The 18140-nt window shown below is 40.0% G+C and overlaps 1 protein-coding gene across 2 annotated transcripts; it reads right to left on the bottom strand.

Annotated features, from left to right (window-relative positions):
• Positions 1-694: 694 nt before the first annotated feature.
• Positions 695-17144, bottom strand: LOC124260357. Of its 2 annotated transcripts, none has more exons than XM_046694649.1 (4): positions 17006-17144; positions 15441-15743; positions 13386-14729; positions 695-1238 (listed from the first exon to the last, which is right to left on the bottom strand). In XM_046694649.1, exons 2-4 carry the CDS (start codon positions 15730-15732, stop codon positions 928-930), a joined length of 1947 nt encoding a protein of 648 aa, XP_046550605.1. In that variant the 5' UTR covers positions 15733-15743; positions 17006-17144; the 3' UTR covers positions 695-927. The 2 variants fall into 2 exon arrangements, with proteins under 2 accessions (XP_046550605.1, XP_046550604.1); XM_046694648.1 differs by lacking the exon at positions 17006-17144 and adding an exon at positions 16501-16763 and having other exon boundaries at positions 15441-15732.
• Between the last annotated feature and the right edge of the window lie 996 nt (positions 17145-18140).

The following is an 18140-nucleotide window of genomic DNA, read 5'->3' as shown; positions in this document are numbered from 1 at the left end:
CTCTCATATCCACAAGTCACTGAGGTTTTGCATTTAATGCAAAATAATACATTACATAGCAAACACTATCAGTTTTGCCTAATCTTTATACATGTATAAAGTATCTTCAAACAATCGTTGCATTTTTGTCTCATCTCCAACTTCAACCAGCAAGAGATGTTTTTGACTCACGTAATTTATTTATCAACATGAATAGTACTCCATCTTCAGTTACTAAGGATTACAGGAATGAACTAAATTCTAATTTAGATCTAAACACATACCAACAGAGTGAACTAAAATCAAAACTTTAAACCAATCTTTTTATGTTGATATGCGTCAATTAATATGATAGATTTGTTCTGTGGTCAAACATACATGTGCAATTAGCCTGATATTTTCAAAATTAATTTCAGTGACAGAACGTTCAGACGTCTGGCACATAATATCAGTAGTTAATAAGTTAATATCTGGATGTTGGCTGCGTACTTGTATTGTTGACATTCAGAGAAGAAACTGTACTGGCTTGGAGTGAGTGAGTGAGTGAGTTTAGTTTTAGGCCGCACTCAGCAATATTCCAGCTATATGGCGGCGGTCTGTAGATAATCGAGTCTGGACCAGACAATCCAGTGATCAACAGCATGAGCATCGATCTGCGTAATTGGGAAGCGATGACATGTGTCAACCAAGTCAGCGTGCCTGACCACCCGATCCCGTACGTGGGCTTTTACGACAAGCATAGTCGCCTTTTATGACAAGAATGGGTTGCTGAAGACCAATTCTACCACGGATCTTCACGGGTCGTACTGGCTTGGAACAGCCTGTGTAAAAGTAGAGTATGTGTACATGTCTACGGTCCACTTATGATCCATGTGCACCAATCAAACATTGTAGTGTATTAATTTTCACAGTAACAGGTGGAATATGGTTTGAGTATGAATCAGTTATCTATTCTGTATTACTACATGTGAATACTTTGATGTTACCTGAGATGAAATTACAAACATACACGTGGCCACGTCCATCTGCACAAACACCGTACGGACGATCTACACCGTCACCTGCTGTAAGAACGTTCCTAACAAGCTGGCCTGACTCGGTCAGATGAACCACATTATCCTGAAAGTATAGAGCAACCAGAATGTCACCTGTGTTGGTACTTGTGATGCCCTGAGGATTCACCTTTGTTGTGTGTCCTGTCGGGGGGTAGGTGAACACAACGTCCCCTTCAGGTGTCAGACACAAGACACGGTGGGAACCATTGTCGGACACTAGAATGTTTCCTGTTCTTGTGGTGCAAAGAGAGAGGCCTCTGCAGAATCTTCGTTCCACTACAGAGTGGGCTGACTGACCTTAGTACGTTTCCTGTCATGTCCAGAATATCCACACAGGGAGGAGACTGGCAACCTGCTGCAAGTGTTGATGGGGTCAGAGATGTTATACCCAAGTACTGTTTGTTTGTTGTGATGGTTGACAGCAGCATCAGGTCAGGGTTGACTTCAACCGTTATGATTCTTTTATTGCTTACAGTGACAGCCACTTGATTGTGTTGTAACTTTGTCAGACCCCACGGTTTACTATCCAGGCTGAGCTTGCTATGGCATGACTGATTATCTCTGGTATAGAAAGACTTCACACTCATGTTGGTATTATCTGTGGTTACAACTGTATGTGTACCATGTGTCACTAGCGCTGTCACGTCACGAGGCCTTGCATCACTCTGATCTCCTGCTACATTGACGTTGATCGTGTCTCGTAACACAGGTGTAGCCGCCAGGTCCAACACACCGTCATACAGAACGTCTATCTCACCCAGCTGTAGATCGTCCACTGCTCTACTCAGCTTGTCCGAGTCCTGTCTGAACGTGATCCTGGCTATTCTTCCCTTCTCCTTCAAGTCTGTGTGTCCGACATCATCAACATCACCGGCATCACATCCCTGGTACATCTCATACACATCCATGTCACACTCAGATTGTAGAGTCTGGTCAATCAGTTCAGCCTGTTGTCGGTACATCTGTACTGATATCTCCCCTGACTTAATGTCGGCGTTCAACTGTTCAATGTGCCTTTCTGAGATTTCTTTCAGTTTATCTAAAAGTTTATTTTCCTTGAGAGTGATTGTTTCCCTTGCCTTTCTTCCTGAAGACTTGATCTTCGATTCCATTTGGACATATCGATCTTTATCCGTGATGACATTCGATTTAACTGCATCAACTTTCTTTCCAATAAGAATTTGTTTCTGTCGTAGGTTTTCCTTCTCATTCAGCAGCTTGGATTTTAAAGCAGGCAATTCCGACTCAAGTGTGACAACTGACTCACATTTTCTGTGATAGATAATACAACAGGTTTGGCAGGTGAGTTTCTTGCAATCTTTGCACAGGAATTTGACACACTCATCTTTGTGTTCATTACATGACTTTTCGCTTCGGGGAATATTGACCTCGCCAGAAAGGTCAATTACATCATGATGGCGAGTGGATGGGAAACGTTTGTGCATTCTAGCACATCGGTCACACAGGGATTCGTCACACACTGAGCACCATACAGATGCAGGAGTTGTCTCCCCTTCTGCATGACAGCAGGTGCAGTTTGTTGTATCTTGAGGGGAAAACATCAAAGAAAAATTTAGGATCTAATTGGCAATTTCCAAATTACAATAACGAAGGAGTTCATACAGAGAGCAAAGTTTACTTTTTGTCATCATTCTTCAAGTACCATGTAAATCATGTCAAGATCTGTGACTGATCGATCTACCATTAAATATTCTAGGATTGGTTGGCTTGAATATCAGATTATAATATAGGTCCCTGCAACAATCCATGTAACTGCCTTTCAGGTGGGAAAGGGGAATTTTCTGCAAAATCTGATCACAAACAATCTTTCTCAGAGCATCATTGTCTCTAGCATGTATTTATTTTAAATTACGCTTTAAAATCCTGACCACCCGCCACCCCCACCACCAACCACACACACTCATCACACACCACACCTTAACATCTTAAACGAAAAAGGTAACGACACATTCAGGCCCTACATATCCCAGCCCCATATATAGACACTGAAGGTAAATTTATGACTGTAGCAGAAAATTGTGGGATGCCGAAGTGTGGCGTCTGTATTACCGGTAGGGCTGAACATGCATTTCGCGAACACTTGGTGTCATCGCTGATCTCTAGTAATGTATTTAGTGACTTACAAGATTTTCACAGATAATATGTGTTTTAAACCAAAAGGAATCTGACACAAAACACTTAAACGTAGTCCACAGACGACCCTGTTTATACGGCATAAGCTAACGTGGTGGGGATGTGAGATAAACTACCAAACCTCACCTTTAGATCCAGGACCAAAGGAGTCCAACAGTCCCTGGATGACAAAACTTGGCTTGACATCATCCGCCCATTCCTCCACTGGTCTGTCAGGATCAGACACTTTCGTCATCTTGCTGCAGAATGGACACAGAAGAGACTTGGCACTGATGGCTTCTTGTTTGGTTTTTGTGTAGTTGACGACGCATTTCCGACAGAATGTGTGATAACACACAAGCGTGCATGGATTGTCAAACACCTCTGTGCATATGGTGCATGTGAGGAAATGTTCCTCCAGTTTCTGGGATGTTGCCATCTACAAACAGACTGATGGTCAATGATCTATTCAAAATTGCAAATAATATAAATTAAGAGAATACATGCTGCAAAATGGATAAAGTAGAATTAACATAAAGAACACGTTTACAGTTTTGAGATCTATCGTATTTCATCACTAATTTGCATTTAGTGTATACTTATGAACACTAAGATCCAACAATACTAAATTAAATTAGCATTGTAAACCAAAACTCACTGTGTTCTTTACTTTGATTGGTTGATTAACATGATCAAATGGTATTCGCTTCCCGGAAATTTGCTGCGTATTAATACATACAAACATCGCTCACACCATTGTATTGTTACGTCGTTAGCTGAGATGACGTCATTCAAATCATATTGTGACGTAAAGGCCGAATGACGTCTGAAATGAGCAGTTCAGATGCTACCATGGGGAGACAGCCGAAATGGCCGGCTGATGACATTTCACTGCTGTACCCGTACTCTATGTCAATGAGTGCAGACACAAAAACGTCCGTGGACCTTTTGGTTTACTTTTTTGTGTTTTACAATGTCGATAAACATCATGTGTTGGCAAATTTCCGGGTGTTATTGAGTATTTGAAGCACGGGAATATTTCATTTTGCTGCCGTCGGTTCCAAATATCCGCGTTCTCAATAACACCGAAATTGGTCAACACATGATGTTTATCTACTAAATAGCATACGATAGCAATAGCCTTTATGTACAAAATTAGGATTTGATTGATGGATGAATCAATAAACAAGAAACCTGAAATAATATCATAGGGAATTGATGGTCAAAGACTTCTTCATACTGTGACAGTCGTGTATCGCCGCGCTGATAGTGCGCTGACCTACTTTTGGGTTCTCATTTGCATAACGAAAGTAGACTTTTATCAATAGCTTTGAGCGAAAACAAACCAGAAAATATTTCAATACATATGATTCATTTTCTCAAAAATGAGTTCTATATATACATGTAGGTATGATAGAGTTAAGGGTTATATCTCTGGAGTCAGTGTATCTATATATGACAACAGACGTACGTGAGGTTAGAGAAGTGGATCAAGTGTACATAACGATAGTGGACAAAACAAGACGCGCCCGGGTGTACGACACGAATGTGACGCTGAACCAACACAACGGCTGAATTAGTAGCTTAATTTGTCTTTATACACTCTCTAGATATCGCTCTGTAATAATGTGACTAAAGCATGTCATTATTAGCGTTATATTACACATAAAACCAAGTAGATATCGACTGCATATCACCTCACCTTCACTTCCTCGATTCACTGGGCGGTGAAGAGGGAGATTGAACCCTGTGATATATGGTTGCAACCCGAGATAATGAATGGGGTTTTGCAGCGTGGAATTAGCATCATAAATACTAGTATATAACTTGCAGATTTATTTTTGTAATGTAAGAAGGAAACACATGCAATGGAAGTGTCGTCGTCACTTGTACTTCAACAGTTTGAAACAAACTCATTCTGTTTAAAAAGTGTTATAAATAGATGCATTGTTGATAAACTGACATTTTCAATAATCATTTGACTTTAGTGAACATTTTTGTGGTTATTATCAATAAACTCCGTACATGTTGTGCCTGAGTTTGAGGTAATGACTAACTTTAGTTTTTATACACTAGCTCATAACATCAATAAGTTTTGTTCTCTTAAAATGTGTACCTGATATAGGCTATAGTCCTGAGAGGGTACGTAAGTCCCAACACTTTCAAAGTAAGATGTAAATTTCCCACATTTTAATCGTAGTATTTTTGTTCTTTTAACTTCCGGCTAAATTTTCCTCATGTAAATCCAGCTAGGGTCCATGTAGGTAGCAAAGGTACTGTAAGTCCCTATGGTCCCTAGTATGGCGATCTATCTTCTGTTGTTGGCGATCTATAGCCTGTTTTTATATTGTATCGTCCCAATAGTGCTATTAGTTTTAAACTTTCTACGCTAGTTTTAATTCTATTTGTGATATTCTAGTTGTTTTACTGTCCTTCGTCGACAGGTTTTATAATATACATATATTCAACTTCAAAATCAAATATGTATGTTCTCGTCACGATATGGCTGCAATATTGCCGATGTGACGTTAAATAATGACTCACTCACTATAGGCTATAGGGTAGATGAACTTTCCCCGTCTTACTTAGCACCTCAAGCTGATAGCTTTGACTACACTGCCTACTGGTGTCTACAACTGACTGGATGTATGTAAATAGCTGCAATAACAACAGATTGTAACTGTAATTGCTTCGTATCTGGGGTGTTTGATCGTAATCAGGAAGCCTGATACTTATTACTTAAATACGACGACGTTAAACCCAATTTCACCCACCTCACCTGCAAGAAGTAGCGCATTTCTCTAAAATAGCAAATATTTAAACTGTATAGAATCATGTTGTCAAAGAACACAAAATAACTGAAATATTAGTTCAAGGACTATTGACGAACAACACAAGCAAAAAGGGGCAAGAGATCACTAGCAGCCAAAGTTAGGTCACCATACTAGGGACAATACTGACGTCAGCACTGTTCAGCCGTGAATGTTGCACACCGAGGAGTAGTTGGTTGCTTGGTCTGTTATTGTTTCGTTTAACGCCGCACTCAGCAATATACCAGCTATATGGCGTCAGTCTGTAAATAATTGAGTCTGGAACAGACAATCTAGTGATAGACAACATGAGCATCGATCTACGCAATTGGGATACGATGACATGTGTCAACCAAGCATCTTTATGTACTACTTTTAGCGAGTGAGTGAGCTGGCTTTGTCACCTTCGACTATCATTCAAGTTTTAACACGGAATGTCAAGGTAATATTGGAAGAAAGCACGAAGTTATGCGGGATCTTTCTCAGTCAGAAATGACATTCGATTTAACTGTATCGACTTCTTTTTTAATCAGAATTTGTTTCTGTCGTAGGTTTCCCTCCTCATTCAGCAGCTTGGATTTTAAAGCAGGCAATTCCGACTCAAGTGTGACAACTGACTCACATTTTCTGTGATAGATAATACAACAGGTTTGGCAGGTGAGTTTCTTGCAATCTTTGCACAGGAATTTGACACACTCATCTTTGTGTTCATTACACATGACTTTTCGCTTCCGGGGAATATTGACCTCGCCAGAAAGGTCAAGGACGTCATGATGACGAGTGGATGGGAAACGTTTGTGCATTCTAGAACATCGGTCACACAGGGATTCGTCACACACCGAGCACCATACAGATGCAGGAGTTGTCTCCCCTTCTGCATGACAGCAGGTGCAGTTTGTTGTATCTTGAGAGAAAAACATAAAAGAAAAATTAGGATCTAATTGGCAATTTCCAAATTACAATAACGAAGGAGTTCATGTTCATACAGAGAGCAAAGTTTACTTTTTGTCATCATTCTTCAAGTAGCATGTAAAACATGTCAAGATCTGTGACTGATCCACCATTAACTATTCTAGGATTGGTTGGCTTGAATATCAGATTATAATATAGGTCCCTGCAACAATCCATGTAAATGCTTTTCAGGAGGGCAAGGGGAATTTTCTGCAAAATCTGATCACAAACAATCTTTCTCAGAGCATCATTGTCTCTAGCATGTATTTATTTTAAATTACGCTTTAAAATCCTGACCACCCGCCATCCCCACCACCAACCACACACACTCACCACACACCACACCTTAACATCTTAAACGAAAAAGGTAACGACACATTCGGGCCCTACATATCCCAGCCCCATCTATAGACAGTGAAGGTAAATTTATGACTGTAGCAGAAAATTGTGGGATGCCGAAGTGTGGCGTCTGTATTACCGGTAGGGCTGAACATGCATTTCGCGAACACCTGGTGTCATCACTGATCTCTAGTAATCAATTCAGTGATTTACAAGATTTTCACAGATAATATGTGCTTTAAACCAAAAGGAATCTGACACAAAACACTTAAAAGTAGTCCACAGACGATCCTGTTTATACCGCATAAGCTAACGTGGTGGGGATGTGAGATAAACTACCAAACCTCACCTTTAGATCCAGGACCAAAGGAGTCCAACAGTCCCTGGATGACAAAGCTTGGCTTGACATCATCCGCCCATTCCTCCACTGGTCTGTCAGGATCAGACACTTTCGTCATCCTGCTGCAGAATGGACACAGAAGAGACTTGGCACTGATGGCTTCTGGTTTGGTTTGGTGTAGTTGACGACACATTTCCGACAGAATGTGTGATAACACACAAGCTTGCACGGATTGTCAAACACCTCTGTGCATATGGTGCATGTGAGGAAATGTTCCTCCAGTTTCTGGGACGTTGCCATCTACATACAGACAAAGAAACGCATTTGTGATATCCACTGATGGTCAATGGTCAGTTCAAAATTGGTTATAGTAGATATTAAGGGAATAGATGTTTCAGGATGGATGAAGTATAATGAACATAAAGAACATGTTTAACGTTTGGATATATATCGTATTTCATCATTCAGGTGTGTTTAGCGCATGCTTATGAATAAAGCTTTGTATATGTTTTACTATATATCTAAAACTCAACTTGGATCCATCAATTCTGAATTAAATTGAAATATTACGATTTCAATGGCTATTTTACGTAATGCATTAGCTTATGTTTCATGAATACATCAATAAACAAAAACCTGAAATAATATCTTAGGGAATTGATGGCCAAAGTCCTCCTCATACTATATCGTCTCGCTGATAGTGCGCTGACCTGCTTATGAGTTCTCATTTACATAACGAAATTAGACTTTTATCAATAGCTTTGAGCGATAAACAAACACACACATAATTTAATAGATATGATTACTAATAATGTATCAAAAATGGGTTCTATACATAAATGTAGGTATAGTAGAGTTAAGGTTTATATCTCTGGAATCAGTGTATCTATATGACAATAGACCTACGCGAGGTTATAGAAGTGGATCATGTGTACGTAAAAACAGTTGACAAAAACAACGCACTGTGGTGTACGACACGAACGTGAGTGAGTGAGTGAGTCAACCAACATAACGGCAGAATTAGTAGTTTAATTTGAGTTCAATGACAGTGCATAAATCTCTGTGCAGTAATGTGTCTGAATCATGCCATTGTTAGCGTTAAATTATACATAAAACCAAGAAGATATCGACTGCATATCACCTCCCTTTCCTTCCTGGATTCACTATGGCGGTGAAGAGGGAGATTGGACCCCGTGATGAATGGCTACAGACCGAGATAATGAATGATGTTTCACAGCGTGAAATTACCATAACAAATCTAGTCTATAAACTGCAGGTATATTTGTGTAATGAAAGAAGGAAATAATTCCAATGGAAGTGCCTTCGGTCCCTGTTTGAAACAAACTCATTCTGTTTAAAAAGTGTTATGAAAAGGTACCTTGTTGATAAACTTACATTTTCAATAAACATATCATCACTATAAAAAGATCCGTACACTTTGTGCCTGAGTTTGTGGCAAATGACTAACTCTCGTTTTTGTATACTAAGTCATAACATCAATACGTAAAATGATTTTATCAATATTCAGCCTTATCACTGCAGGGAGATGCCAGAAACACATCGTACCATCTGGATAATCGAACCCGGGTCTTCTCCGTAATGACTCAACGCTTTAAACGCGAGGCTGCCCAGCTACCCTTGATGCTATGAAGGACTTTATTCTTGCACATCTGTTTTTTTCTCTCTTAAAGTGTGCACCTGTTAGGCTGTATGATAGAGCAATGCAACTTAAGAAGAACTGCAATTGCAATTGCTTCACTTCTGAGGTGTTTGATCGTAGTGAGTGCCGAAGCCTGACACCATTTGTGATTATGTTTAATCCCCGAGTGGTAACCTTTTTAATGGTTTTACTCTTAAATGGAAGCGGATCAAGAATATTGCTGCAAAATTAAGGATTAGGTCTAAATTATACTCTTTTAATGATAAAATGTGCACAGAAATGTATCGAATCAATAATAAAGCTGACCGGGAACAGTTGGGTAACTATTCCGCGGTATGATGTAAGGGAAGCAACTCCTACCGTCTTATTATGCCATCCAACCTGCTTTCGGCAAAATGAACGCCTTCAAATGTCAGTCTCTTTAACTGGTGTCCTCAAATGCAGGGTTTATTACTTAGCGACTAGTTAAGCAAGAAACCAGCTCACTCATTCTCGTTTGTGAAAAATACTATTCACACTTTGCTAAGGATCAAATCATGGATTCAACAGCAAACTATGATGATGGGTCAAATTTGGATTGATATCTAAGCTTATTGTAGGCATGGTTCCTAGGTTTCAGTATGCCATTGCATCTTGTGGATCCCATACCGGCTATTGACAGGGGTTGTTTATTTGTCAATGACTCGATCCATGATTTAAAAAATGGTTGATTGGTGCCATGAAAATCATTTGTATGGTTACTCATGGATCAAGTGCATAAGGTTAGAATAAAGAGGTTGTCTGCCTAAAGAGGGTTTACCATATTTGATTCATCCACTTTTAAATGGATACAATTTCAAATTATAAACTTACGTTTAAGTAAAGCTGTGAATTTTAGTGATCCTTATCAAGTGTGAGTAGTATATATTGGATTTGTATTACGTAAAGGAACTTCCTATTTACGCTGTGTTGACTGATGCAAGCAAATGCTAACCAACCCGGACTCCGCACCACCTCTTCCTTCTTATGTCAATAACTAACATAAATCTGTTTACAGGAGAGTTAGCAGAAAATTACAGAAACAAACAATAGGCAATGCCATTAGAAAGTGGTCAGATGAAACATGTTTTGTTTTTGGGATTACACTGACTCAGTAAAGAACAGATTCTAGCATTTTGTAGGTTGAGTCCCATCCGAGATTCCAGGCCACACTCTCAGAATCAATCACCTTTAGAATCGTCAGTTCTCAAATTTATCGATCTTACCTACTCAGCCATCGCGGCTTCCACAGAAAACGAAGTTGGAGAACTGGTATTGTAGATGAAAGCATCCACTGAGTGAATGATTGTGTGTCTATCTTGGTATTATCATAGCTCCAACCGTTTCGCAACTAGGAACACCATGAAGGGGGGTCACACATTGTAAACATATTTAGAATCGAACTCCGGTCTTCAACGTGATGGACGAACACTTAACCACACGGCCACCCCTACCTCAAGTGGTTGGGTGTTTTGATTGTGACTTAGTATACTGACAGTCAAAAAAATATGTGTCAACCTTAGGACAATACAATATTTTCTCTCTTGCTTGTGGCTATTATGAGGATATGATTTTGTGACTCGGACTGTATCCTAAAGAATGTGTGCTCATGCTATCAATCATTGGTTCAGACTTTATTAATGGCTATTAATGGAGTGTTATTGCGTGCTGCTCAAAACAATACCCCAGGTACATCTCTGTATACACACATATACACAGTACTTCTATTTACACAAAGGTACACTAAGGTGCCCTGGTACATAGTGATTAAATCGTTGGCTTGTCACGCCGAAGATCGCGGTTCGATTCCCCTAACGGGAACGATGTGTTGTATCAACTTCTGCTTTCCCCTGCCTGCCTTACTCAATAAACATACCTCCACAAACACAAAGATACCATGGGGACACATACATGTACAGGTACCTCTATATACACAAGGGCACCCTGGTTTCACTTTGTACAAATATACCCCGAGTGCACTTGTGAACACATAAATGTGCCCTTGTACATCAGACTCTCTGTATACACAGGGTATCCCTGTACCTCAGTGTTAAACACACGTACCGAGGTATCTCTATACCCAAACCTACCCTGTACCTTTCTGTATACACGAAGGTACCAAGGTTCTTTGACACGTTTAAAGGATAGGAATCGTAGGAATCAATGCCATTCAATTCCTTCCTGGAAACCATTTCGGAAGAGACAGATCGTTAAGAAGATTGTCTACCAGTATTTGAGTGATACAGAGTTCCCTTACATTATTGATTACTGTTTCAACGCATGACACATTATAACACAGGATATTAACTTGAATTGTTTCGTATGAACAAGCCCCTTCTGGGGTATGTTATAGGAATACATGTCAACATCATAGGGTGCCGAAAACACCTCACAATAACACAAGTTTCTCTCTCCCTCTCCACTCTCTCATTCTCTCTTTCCCCTCTCTCTCACTCTCTCTGCCTGCGTCTCGTTTCCCCTCGTCTCTCTCTTTGTGCCTGTCTCTATCTCGTCTCTCTCTTTCTTACCTTCTCTCTCTCTTTCTCCATATATATATCGGTCCGTGAAGATCCGGGGTAGAATAGGTCTTCAGCAACCCATGCTTGCCACAAAAGGCGACTATGCTTGTCGTAAGAGGCGACTAACGGGATCGGGTGGTCATGCTCGCTGACTTGGTGGACACATGTCATCGGTTTCCAATTGCGCAGATCGATGCTCATGCTGTTCATCACTGGATTGCCTGGTTCAGACTCGATTATTTACAGTGAGTGAGTGAGTTAAAATTTAAAGTCAGTCGGCAATATTTCCGCCATATCGTGCCTAAAACTAATTCTAAATTTATAATACATATATATAATATATAAAACCCTCTCAACGAAAGACAGTAAAACCACTAGATTATCACATATTGAGTTAAAACTAGCTAGCATATATCTTTAAAAGTAGAACATTATTTCTGGACAATACAATGTAAAAATGGGCTCTAGGTCGCCAACAACTGAAGGTAGATCACCATACTAGGGACCATGGGGACTCACAGTGCCTTTGCTGATTATTTACAGACAGCCGCCATATGGCTGCAATATTGCTGAGCGCGGCGTAAAACTAAACTCACTCACTCCCTCCATATATACATCTAACACATCTATGTATGTTATGCTATTTCAGTCATTATGTGTATTGAGACAATTCAAATACCAGCAGAAGATGAAGACTCAACATTGGTGTTTATTGTTGCCTGGCGTGTGATTATTGAAACATCTCATTTGGATCACATCTTGGTGCTAACTGTATTCTAATGATATTTGCTCTAAGCCAAATGTACACATACGTATTCAGAAAGCCAAATGTACACAAAGATATTCAGTTCCGTATGTGTGGAATGATGACAACAGAGTACACTAAAATCAAGACATTAAACCAATCTATTAATGTTGATTTGCGTCGATTAATATGATAGAATGTAATGGTATGGTTCTGGGTTCAAACATACATTTGCAGTTATGCTTATATTTTCAAAATTAATTTCAGTGCCAGAAAGTGGAGACGTGTAGAAATAATATCAGTAGTTAATAACTTAATCTTTGGTTGTTGGCTACGTACTTGTGTTGTTAAGTTTGTTGGCAAGCAGAGAAGAAACTGTACTTGTTCGGAACAGCCTGTGTTATAGTAAAGCATGAGTAGATGTCTACAAATCAATTATGATCCATGTGCATCAGTCAAACATTATAGTTTGTGAATTACCACATTTACAGGTGGAATATGTTTTTTGTCTGAACCAGTTATCTGTTCTGTGTCGCTTTACTTGAATACTTTGATGTCACCTGAGTTGTAATTACAAACATACACGTGGCCACGTCCATCTGCACAAACACAATGCGGACGATCGACACCGTCACCTGCTGTAAGAAAGTTCCTAACAAACTGGCCTGACTCGGTCAGATGAACCACATTATTCTGAGAGTTGACAGCAACCAGAATGTCACCTGTGTTGGTACTTGTGATGCCCCGAGTTTGCGCCTGTGTTGTGTGTCCTGTCGAGGGGTAGGTGAACACAACGTCCCCTTCAGGTGTCAGACACAAGACACAGTGAGAACCACAGTCGGACACAAGAATGTTTCCTGTTCTTGTGGTGCAAAGAAACCAAGGAATTTTCAGGATCTTTGTTCCACTACAGAGTGGACTGACTGACCTCAGCACGTTTCCTGTCATGTCCAGAATATCCACACAGGGAGGAGACTGGGAACTTGCTGCAAGTGTTGATGGGGTCAGGGACGTTATACCCCAGTACTGTTTGTTTGTTGTGATGGTTGACAGCAGCACCAGGTCAGGGTTGACTTCAACCGTTATGATTGTTTTATTCCATACAGTGACAGCCACTTGATTGTGTTGTAACTTTGTCAGGCGGCTAGGTCCACTATTCAAGCTGAGCTTGCTATGGCATGACTGATTATCTCTGGTATAGAAAGACTTCACACTCATGTTCCAATTATCTGTGGTTACAACTGTATGTGTATCATGTATCACTAGCGCTGTCACGTCAAGAGGCCCTGCATCTCTCTGATCTCCTGCTACAGTGACGTTGATCGTGTCTCGTAACACAGGTGTAGCCGCCAGGTCCAACACACTGTCATACAGAACGTCTATCTCACCCAGCTGTAGATCGTCCACTGCTCTACTCAGCTTGTCCGAGTCCTGTCTGAACGTGATCCTGGCTATTCTTCCCTTCTCCTCCAAGTCTGTGTGTCCGACATCCTCCACATCACCAGCATCACACCCCTGGTACATCTCATACACATCCATGTCACACTCAGATTGTAGAGTCTTGTCAATCAGCTCAGCCTGTTGTCGGTACATCTGTACTGATATCTCCCCTGACTTAATGTCGGCGTTCAACTGTTCAATGTGCCTTTCTGAAATTTCTTTCAGTTCATCTAAAAGTTTATTTTCCTTGACAGTGATTGTTTCCCTCGCCTTTTTTCCGGAAGACTTGATCTTCGATTCCATTTGGACATATCGATCTTTCTCAGTCATGACATTCGATTTAACTGTATCGACTTTCTTTTCAATAAGAATTTGTTTCTGTCGTATGTTTTCCTTCTCATTCAGCAGTTTCGATTTTAAAGCAGGCAATTCCGACTCAAGTGTGACAACTGACTCACATTTTCTGTGATAGATAATACAACAGGTTTGGCAGGTGAGTTTCTTGCAGTCTTTGCACAGGAATTTGACACACTCATCTTTGTGTTCATTACACATGACTTTACGCTTCCGGGGAATATTGACCTCGCCAGAAAGGTCAAGGACGTCATGATGACGAGTGGATGGGAAACGTTTGTGCATTCTAGCACATCGGTCACACAGGGATTCGTCACACACCGAGCACCATACAGATGCAGGAGTTGTCTCCCCTTCTGCATGACAGCAGGTGCAGTTTGTTGTATCTTGAGGGAAAAACATAAAAGAAAAAATTAGGATCTAATTGGCAATTTCCAAATTACAATAACGAAGGCGTTCATACAGAGAGCAAAGTTTACTTTTTGTCATCATTCTTCAAGTAGCATGTAAAACATGTCAAGATCTGTGACTGATCCACCATTTACTATTCTAGGATTGGTTGGCTTGAATATCAGATTATAATATAGGTCCCTGCAACAATCCATGTAATTGCTTTTCAGGAGGGCAAGGGGAGGTTTCTGCAAAATCTGATCACAAACAATCTTTCTCAGAGCATCATTGTCTCTAGCATGTAAAATCCTGACCCCCAGCCACCCCAACCACCAACCACACACACACACACCACACACCCCTCCTTAACATCTTAAACGAAAAAGGTAACGACACATTCGGGCCCTAAATACCCCAGTCCCATCTATAGACAGTGAAGGTAAATTTACGACTGTAGCAGAAAATTGTGGGATGCCGAAGTGTGGCGTCTGTATTACCGGTAGGGCTGAACATGCATTTCGCGAACACCTGGTGTCATCACTGATCTCTAGTAATCAATTCAGTGACTTACAAGATTTTCACAGATAATATGTGCTTTAAACCAAAAGGAATCTGACACAAAACATTTAAAAGTAGTCCACAGACGATCCTGTTTATACCGCATAAGCTAACGTGGTGGGGATGTGAGATAAACTACCAAACCTCACCTTTAGATCCAGGACCAAAGGAGTCCAACAGTCCCTGGATGACAAAGCTTGGCTTGACGTCATCCGCCCATTCCACCACTGGTCTGTCAGGGTCAGACACTTTCGTCATCTTGCTGCAGAATGGACAGAGAAGAGACTTGGCACTGATGGCTTCTGGTTTGGTTTTTGTGTAGTTGACAACGCATTTCCGACAGAATGTGTGATAACACACAAGCGTGCATGGATTTTCAAACACCTCTGTGCATATGGTGCATGTGAGGAAATGTTCCTCCAGTTTCTGGGACGTTGCCATCTACAAACAGACTGATGGTCAATGATCTATTCAAAATTGCAAATAATATAAATTAAGAGAATACATGCTGCAAAATGGATAAAGTAGAATTAACATAAAAGAACACGTTTACAGTTTTGAGATCTATCGTATTTCATCACTAATTTGCATTTAGTGTATACTTATGAACACTAAGATCCAACAATACTAAATTAAATTAGCATTGTAAACCAAAACTCACTGTGTTCTTTACTTTGATTGGTTGATAAACATGATCAAATGGTATTCGATTCCTGGAAATTTGCTGCGTATTAATACATACAAACATCCTCACACCATTGTATTGTTACGTCGTTAGCTGAGATGACGTCATTCAAATCATATTGTGACGTAAAGGCCGAATGACGTCACAAATGAGCAGTTCCAGATGCTACCATGGGAGACAGCCGAAATGGCCGGCTGATGACATTTCACTGCTGTACCCGTACTCTATGTCAATGAGTGCAGACACAAAAACGTCCGTGGACCTTTTGGTTTACTTTTGTGTTTACAATGTCGATAAACATCATGTGTTGGCAAATTTCCGGGTGTTATTGAGTATTTGAAGCACGGGAATATTTCATTTGAAACCTCCGGCTGACGCCGTCGGTTCCAAATGAATTCCCGTGCTCAATAACACCCGGAAATTGGTCAACACATGATGTTTATCTCCTAAATAGCATACGATAGCAAAAGCCTTTATGTACTAAATTAGGATTTGATTGATGGATGAATCAATAAACAAGAAACCTGAAATAATATCATAGGGAATTGATGGTCAAAGTCTTCTTCATACTGTGACAGTCGTGTATCGCCGCGCTGATAGTGCGCTGACCTACATTTGGGTTCTCATTTGCATAACGAAAGTAGACTTTTATCAATAGCTTTGAGCGAAAACAAACCAGAAAATATTTCAATACATATGATTCATTTTCTCAAAAACGAGTTCTATATATACATGTAGGTATGATAGAGTTAAGGGTTATATCTCTGGAGTCAGTGTATCTATATAACAATAGTCGTACGTGAGGTTAGAGAAGTGCATCAAGTGTACATAACGATAGTGGACAGAACAAGACGGGCCGGGTGTACGACACGAATGTGACGCTGAACCAACACAAAGGCTTAATTTGTAGTTTAATTTGTCTTTATAGACTCTCTACATATCTCTCTGTAATAATGTGACTAAAGCATGTCATTATTAGCGTTATATTATATATAAAACCATGAAGATATCGACTGCATATCACCTCACCTTCACTTCCTCGATTCACTGGGCGGTGAAGAGGGAGATTGAACCCTGTGATATATGGTTGCAACCCGAGATAATGAATGGGGTTTCGCAGCGTGGAATTAGCATCATAAATACTAGTATATAACTTGCAGATTTATTTTTGTAATGTAAGAAGGAAACACTTGCAATGGAAGTGTCGTCGTCACTTGTACTTCAACAGTTTGAAACAAACTCATTCTGTTTAAAATGTGTTATAAATAGATGCAGTGTTGATAAACTTACATTTTCAATAATCATTTGACTTTAGTGAACATTTTTGTGGTTACTATCAATAAACTCCGTACATGTTGTGCCTGAGTTTGGGGTAATGGCTAACTTTAGTTTTTGTACACTAACTCATAACATCAATAAGTTTTGTTCTCTTAAAATGTGTACCACATTTCAACACTTTCAAAGTAAGATGTAAATTTACCACATTTAAATCGTAGTATTTTTGTTCTTTTAACTTCCGGCTAAATGTTCCTACAATCGCCAGCAGCTGAAGGGATGGTGTAAATCCAGCTAGGGTCCATGCAGGTAGCAAAGGTACTGTAAGTCCCCATGGTCTCTAGTATGGCGATCTACCTTCTGTTGTTGGCGATCTATAGCCTGTTTTTATATTGTATTGTCCCAATAGCGCTATTAGTTTTAAACTCTCTCCGCTAGTTTTAACTCTAATTGTGATATTCTAGTTGTTTTACTGTCCTTTGTCGACAGGTTTTTATAATATACACATATTCCACTTCAAAATCAAATATGTTCTCGTCACGATATGGCTGCAATATTGCCGATGTAACGTTAAATAATGACTCACTCACTATCGGCTATAGGGTAGATGAACTTTCCCCGTCTTACTAAGCAACTCAAGCTGATAGCTTTGACTACACTGCCTACTGGTGTCTACAACTGACCAAGATGTATGTAAATAGCTGCAATAACAATTTGCTAAGATTGTAACTGTAATTGCTTCTTATCTGAAGAGTTTGATCGTAGTCAGTGCTGAAACCTGATACCATCATTAATCTGAAATACGACGTTAAACCCAATTTCACCACACCTCACCTGCATCCCGGATGGAACTTAACCCCAAAAAGTAGTAGTGCCTGAGAAAGTCTAA

The sequence above is a fragment of the Haliotis rubra genome, unplaced genomic scaffold (assembly GCF_003918875.1).
Source record: "Haliotis rubra isolate DU_JTF1 unplaced genomic scaffold, ASM391887v1 Scf76, whole genome shotgun sequence".
Lineage (NCBI taxonomy): Eukaryota > Metazoa > Mollusca > Gastropoda > Lepetellida > Haliotidae > Haliotis > Haliotis rubra.
The sequence above is the reverse complement of the archived record's forward strand: the minus strand, read 5'-3'. Positions and strand labels throughout refer to the sequence as shown.